Source organism: Argentina silus, assembly GCF_951799395.1.
Source record: "Argentina silus genome assembly, contig: scaffold_573, whole genome shotgun sequence".
Lineage (NCBI taxonomy): Eukaryota > Metazoa > Chordata > Actinopteri > Argentiniformes > Argentinidae > Argentina > Argentina silus.
In genome coordinates, this window is record NW_028152477.1 from 10,001 (window position 1) to 15,000 (window position 5,000).

The 5,000-nt window shown below is 50.0% G+C and overlaps 1 protein-coding gene across 1 annotated transcript in view; it reads right to left on the reverse strand.

The window, feature by feature from the left end:
* Positions 1-3,690, reverse strand: part of LOC310824794 (receptor-type tyrosine-protein phosphatase beta-like) — a gene marked incomplete at both ends in the record, with an annotated part of 12,773 nt that extends 9,083 nt beyond the window's left edge. The window contains 3 exons of the mRNA XM_083698043.1: positions 51-308; positions 2,247-2,580; positions 3,634-3,690. Coding sequence (XP_083554169.1) covers positions 51-308; positions 2,247-2,580; positions 3,634-3,690 — 649 coding nt within the window. The remainder of the gene's footprint in view (positions 1-50; positions 309-2,246; positions 2,581-3,633) is intronic.
* Between the last annotated feature and the right edge of the window lie 1,310 nt (positions 3,691-5,000).

Consider the following 5,000-nt stretch of genomic DNA (forward strand, 5'->3'; position numbering starts at 1 on the left):
TGAATGTGTGAGTGTGTGTGTGTGTGTGTGTGTGTGTCTTTAGTCTCTACCTGTCTGCGCCGGTACGGAGCTGCTGTTCTGGCGTTCGGCGGCCTCCGTCACCATGGTAACGTTGTACATGTGACCGGGGAGGAGGTCCGTGAGGGCGTGTCCGGTGGCGGTGCTCTCCAGGGTCACGTTCCTGACCACCCCCTCCCCGTCCGTCAGCAGTAGCCTGAAACGCTCTGTCCTCCCTGGGCCGGCCTGCCAGGAAACAGCCAGGCTTCTGGAGGTCCCGGCCACGGCTAGGCCGCTGACGGCAGAGGGAGCTGAGGAGGAGAAACACATCTAACTAACGGTTCTACTGGACTCAGAACATCCAGATACATCAGTCTGTTGAAGAGAGGAGAGGAGAGGAGAGGAGAGGAGGAGAGGAGAGGAGAGGAAAAGAGAGGAGAGGAGAGGAAAAGAGAGGAGAGGAGAGGAGGAGGAGAGGAGAGGAGTGGAGAGGAGAGGAGAGGAGAGGAGAGGAGAGGAGAGGAGAGGAGAGGAGAGGAGGAGATTGGATTTGTTCCAGACTGTTTAAAGCTGCCTGGGAGAGCATTGTGGGAACAGGGACGAGGAGAAGAGGGACTTGTGGCTGGGCGGAGGGACTGTCTGTCTGGCCATCCCTGGCCAGCAGGGCGGCAGTGTCTGACATGAAGGTGGAAATCACAGAGCCTTTCCTGTGTTTCCTGAGCAAAGGCAGAAACTCACAGCATGGAGCATGGAGAGAGAGAGAGAGAGAGAGAGAGAGAGAGAGAGAGAGAGAGAGAGAGAGAGAGAGAGAGAGAGAGAGAGAGAGAGAGAGAGAGAGAGCCAGAGGACAGGGTCTGAACCGTTGCACAGGGCAGACACCAGTCAGGGTTAGGGTTAGGGTTAGGGCAGCATTAGGGCAGGGTTAGGGTTAGGGTCAGACACCAGTCAGGGTTAGGGTTAGGGTTAGGGCAGGGTTAGGGTTAGGGCAGGGTTAGGGCAGGGTTAGGGTTAGGGTCAGACACCAGTCAGCCTGGGTTCAGATTCAGATGTAATGTGTCAGAAATAACTCTGAAGTGATCCTCTAAAGGTCAAGACAAGATAGGCTGGGTGCCCAGAGAGAGATATGAAGGCTGGTATGTGTGTGTGTGTGTGTGTGTGTGTGTGTGTGTGTGTGTGTGTGTGTGTGTGTGTGTGTGTGTGCGTGCGTGTGTGTGTGTGTGTGTGTGTGTGTGTTGCGTGCTGAGAAGGTCATGAGCGGGGCCCTGCCCTGTGAACAAAACACAACCCCCCCCCTTCCCCCGGCAACCCCCCCCCCCCCCCCCGCCCTGCCCTTCGTATCCGCTAGTACAAAGGAACAATAGCGTCAGGAAATGGCTGGGGAGGGGGGGGGGGGGGGGGGGGGAGCACTGAACACTCTGGAAATACACACTTAAGGTCAGACTTCTGTTCTGGCAACATGCCACACACACACACACACACCTGTCTGACCGTCTGATATGATCTGATCAGATCCAGACACACATCAGGTGATACCAATCAAACAGCATCCTGCTTCTAAAGATCACCCTCACATTCCTGACGCTAGAAGCACTTTAGTTTGGTTCTGGTTTTTAGGCGGAAATTAGTCAAATAGGGCTTTCAGCAGAAGAGGTTAACTATAACTATAACTATAACTATAACTATACTTTAATACTTAGTTTTCTTGGAGGTACCATGGGAACCCTGATGTTGCCATGGTAGTGTAGTATGATATTGTTTTCATTAGAGAGAGCGGCTTATAACATAAAACTGGACTGTATGTCTGTTTCAGCCACGTTAAGTCAGGAGAGTAAGTTTCAATAGAGAGGCCCACCCTGAGGTCCAGAGACCCCCACAGAGGGGTCCAGAGCCCCCCACAGAGGGGTCCAGAGACCCCCACAGAGGGGTCAAGAGCCCCCCACAGAGGGGTCCAGAGACCCCCACAGAGGGGTCCAGCCCGGTACAGCCAGTGCGCTGAAGGACCATTACTATCTATTCATATTCATAATTTTCTCGTATATTTGCATATATCTGCCCCTCAGGGTAGATTGAGGTTGGGGCACTTGGCACTTACCCATGTTTTAGGTCCTTGGTTACGGACCGTCCTTGGTTACGGGCCGTATCATATTTGTATTGTGACCCGGGTCCCAGTGTATCTCTAGATTAATAAAGGTTAAATAAAAATGTAAAAAAAAGAAAGAAAAGAAATGTATTAAAGGCTGATGACTCACTGGTGTGCACGGTGGCGTTGAGGTAGGCTCCGGCTGGCTGTGATGTCATCTCCAGGAGGTAGGGGGTCCCAGGTTCCAGGTTCTCCACCTGACAGGTGAAGCTGCTCCCCCCCGGCCCCTCCAACCCCCCCTGATCTTGGACACAGTCCCTGGCCTCTGGGCTGCTGCCCCCCGCCACCACGGTGAAGGTACAGCCCTGCCCCCCCTCCCCGGCCCCCGGCCCCCCGGCCCCCCCCTCCGTCCTCAGCCTCAGGCTGATGTTGTCCACGCCACCGCTGGCGTCCACCAGAGTCACGCTGCACGGCCGGTCTTCACACACTACACACACCGCACACTGGGAGACAACACACACTGGATCAGGACACACACTACACACACACTACACACACACTACACACACCGCACACTGGGAGACAACACACACTGGATCAGGACACACACTACACACACACTACACACACACTACACACACACTACACACACACTACACACACCGCACACTGGGAGACAACACACACTGGATCAGGACACACACTACACACACACTACACACACACTACACACACCGCACACTGGGAGACAACACACACTGGATCAGGACACACACTACACACACACTACACACACACTACACACACCGCACACTGGGAGACAACACACACTGGATCAGGACACACACTACACACACACTACACACACACACACACACACACACACACACACACACTACACACACACTGGATCAGGACACACACACTACACACACACTACACACACACTACACACACACTGGATCAGGACACACACTACACACACACACACTACACACACACTGGATCAGGACACACACTACTACACACTACTACACACACACTACACACACACACACACACACACACACACACACACACACACACTACACACACACCGCACACACACTTCACACACACACACTACACACACTCTACACACACACTACACACACACTTCACACACACACTACACACACACACCGCACACACACACTACACACACACACTACACACACTCTACACACACGCTACACACACACTACACACACACACACTACACACACACTGGATCAGGACACAATGGACACTCTCTAGTTTAGTGAACTTCTAGTAAAAAATAGAATATCAGATCACATAAAGGTTATCCATTGATAGCAATGGAAATGGAAAAGGAAAATAGAATTCATTTGATTCAATGTGTAATTTGATTATAAACATCAATACAATTTCAAACTGACATTTAAAACCATCAAGGATAACCCACCAGTTCCACTGTTGTGCTCTCAACCTGAAGTCATCAATCAGATGTATTGATAAGTGATTAAGTGAGTTGGAGTTTGTTCTATTAGACTTACCAAGAGAATCCCTGACGCCGCCCACAGCGACACATGAAACCCTTTATGCTTCAGCATGGTGGTCGTTCTTTTAAAACTTTCACATTCAAAACAAAACATTAAATTCATCAGAGAGCTCGTTCAAAAGCATAATCCCAGAGACGTTACGATCATCTGTAAAAACAAACGATGTCCCGTTGAGTAAAATAAAACAAATAATCAGCGATCCTTAGTTCCTTAGCACCGCCAGACCGGTGTAGAATCCATAAAACGCAAACGTTGTCCTCCGGGTACGAAGAGGAGCATTCCTGGACCTTCTCTGGATCTTCTCTGGACCTTCTCTGGACCTTCTCTGGATCTTCTCTGGACCTTCTCTGGACCTTCTCTGGATCTTCTCTGGAGCCTTGCAGTCATTCCAACACAATAACACACTTATTAAGAGTCTCTGTCTCAGTCCTCTGTTGTTGTGAAGCAGAATGAGACACTAGAGTATAAACAAGGACAACAGCACAGACCCTCTACTGTGTGTGTGTGTGTGTGTGTGTGTCTGGACCGTAGCTGATCTCTGTCTACGTACTCAGTAGAGCTGAGGTCTGTGTGTTTGTTAAATCTACATTCATACACACTTCTCTTCCTGCTATGTGTGTCTAAACTTTCCCCTAACAGAGAATGCCATCGAAAGCTTTGTTCCCCGAACTAACTTTAGGCCTCCCACCCCGGTTTCCTTCCTGTCTCTACTCCCTCCCTCCCTCCCTCCCTCTCTGAAGTGTGAGTCATGGGGGGTCTGTAATAATGTAATAATGGTGATGTCTTCTCAGCAGAGATCTCATGGTGTTCTAGAATGTCATGGTGTTCTAGAATGTTATGGTGTTCTAGTCCCATTCCAGTCCTGTCACGCTTCAGGCGCAGAGACTGAAGGCGTGTCTAGCTGAATGACGTCCATCAGACAGACGAGGTCGGACTCTTCAGTACGGCTTTGAACAAACATGCCAACAAAGCTTTAGTTTGATGTGTTTTTGCTTTCGCTTTTTCCAATGAGTTTGTCTCTCTGTTATTCAAACATGTTGAATATCTACACTCACCGGCCACTTTATTAGGTACACCTATTCAACTGCTCATTAACGCAAATATCTAATCAGCCAATCACATGGCAGCAACTCAATGCATTTAGGCATGTAGACCTGGTCAAGACGACCTGCTGAAGTTCAAACCGAGCATCAGAATGGGGAAGAAAGGTGATTTAAGTGACTTTGAACGTGGCATGGTTGTTGGTGCCAGACGGGCTGGTCTGAGTATCTCAGAAACTGCTGATACTGGGATTTTCCCGGTACTAGCAAAGCCTAATAAAGTGGCTGGTGAGTGAATGTCCTCGATATAAAACACAAAAC